At 42.7% G+C, this 1838-nt stretch overlaps 1 protein-coding gene across 1 annotated transcript in view; it reads right to left on the bottom strand.

Moving 5' to 3' along the window:
* Positions 1-1235, bottom strand: part of LOC119426453 (coagulation factor XIII A chain-like) — a 5501-nt gene extending 4266 nt beyond the window's left edge. The window contains exons 1-4 of the mRNA XM_037694015.1: positions 1121-1235; positions 864-1040; positions 784-816; positions 166-414 (exon numbers count right to left, since the gene is read on the bottom strand). Of these exons, the coding sequence (XP_037549943.1) occupies positions 166-414; positions 784-816; positions 864-1040; positions 1121-1235 (574 nt within the window). The remainder of the gene's footprint in view (positions 1-165; positions 415-783; positions 817-863; positions 1041-1120) is intronic.
* Between the last annotated feature and the right edge of the window lie 603 nt (positions 1236-1838).

Genomic DNA, 1838 nt, shown 5'->3' with positions numbered 1-1838 from the left:
CAAACTTTGATTTTTCTTCAGCAAATGACCTTAAAATGTGAATAAAAGTACTTTAAAAAATGTTTTGCATGTTTTTTTTTAACTTGAACCACAAAAAAAAAGATGTAAATCTTTAATTTTTAAGTTTCTGACCACCAAGGGCCACAAAAGTAGCAAAGTAGTCACCTTTACACCAGGGGTTGAACAGCACATACAGGTTGGTGCTGGGGTCCTTACTGGTTCGTTGCATGCCGTTACCAACTGAGACGGCCACATACGTGCGGTACAAACCCACAATGGCCCCAGCATGGGGTGTGATGCCGAGTGACACCGCTGCACCCTGCGAGCCCAGAATCTGGCCTGCCCAAGACCCACCAGGACGGTTTCCAAAGGTCACAACCACCAAGGAGTCCTTGTTGGGTATAGGGTCAGAGCCTGGTGTTAAAAAACAAACTGGTTAAAACAACAAAGAGTCAAGACAACTCTGGATAAAGGGTTTAACGGACATTTTGTTTGTTTAGTTGAGACGATTCTCTGGACGTTTTTCCTGAGCCTCCTAGCGTTTCTACATTCCTCATGTTCTGCTCCTGTGTGCAGCTGATCCTAATCTTGTTTCCCCCTCGTCTCGTTAGTGTCTGTATTTATTCTGTGTGTTTTTGGTATCCAGGCATTAACCGACTACCAAACCCTTCCACGGTGTCTTGGTCTGGCATTTCTATTCATGTCTGCTCCCTCCTTCTTAAATTAAGTTTTGTTGCCCTGTCAGCATTTTTTGTTTGTAAAATAAATTATTATTTATTTTACCTGGAGTCTCCTGCCTCTGCCTGCACTTGGCTTCTGGAGGACACCAGTTCATCAGAGCAAAGATCAGGATCCAAACTCACCAATCAGGAACTCCAGCTGGAAGTCGTCATCAGGCGTCAGCGGACGGTTGAAGGTGACGTCGATGACAAACTGCTGACCCCGTCGGACCACCAGCTGGTTGGTCACGTAATCACTGGTGTAATGGTTCTTTTCATTTAATTCCTTATTTGTGTTGATACCCATCACATTCAGGGGATCTGAAAGAGACAAGAAAATGGTAGTAAACATCATTAAGCTAGCCACGAGCCAAAAAGACTAAAAATCATCCAAAACTTACCAACTCCAGGTGGAAGTGCGCGGGGAGCGGCATCACTTTCACCTTCAAATGGTTCAAATGGTTTAAAGTCAGCCAGATCATCCAGCAGCAGGTTGATGCTTGGTATCTGAAACATCATTCGATCAGCAAGTGTTTCATGATCTACATGCTGTCAATCACAATCAAAAGGTTGGATTTGGGATCTTTACCGGATTGAGAAAGCGGCCACTGAAGCGTGATCGGCTCATGGCTGAAGCTTGAAAGTTTCACTGAAGTGAAAAATAAATGAATCAATTAATAAAATCACTGAATGTGTTGTGTGAACAATCCTGGAACAAGAAATGTAAGTTAACTTTGAACTGTAAGTAAAGAACATTTAAGCAGTTCTAATATTAATCAACATTTTTCAGTAAAAACATTTACTGTCTGCCTTTACTTTTCATTTTTTCTGTAAATCCTGGTCTTTTCAAAGTTATCAATAAACTCATGGATTGAATCAGGACTAAACTGATCAGATTCTAGCAGCTTTCTGTGAGTGGCCATGTTGGAACGATGCAGCAAAGATGAACCTGCTGAGTAACAGAAGAGCCACGGGCTCAGAATCTGCTGAGTCAGCGGTTGCCTTGGATCTGTGACTTTCCTTCCCTCCATTGATCACGGTGACATTATTTACATGAACGCTCCTACAAGAACCTGCAGATGTTGGATGCTGCAGATGTTGGATGCTGCAGATGTTGGA

The sequence above is a fragment of the Nematolebias whitei genome, chromosome 20 (genome assembly GCF_014905685.2).
Source record: "Nematolebias whitei isolate Nwh7 chromosome 20, NemWhi1, whole genome shotgun sequence".
NCBI lineage: Eukaryota > Metazoa > Chordata > Actinopteri > Cyprinodontiformes > Rivulidae > Nematolebias > Nematolebias whitei.
Note: the sequence above shows the minus strand (reverse complement) of the source record. Positions and strands in the feature narration are given on the sequence as shown.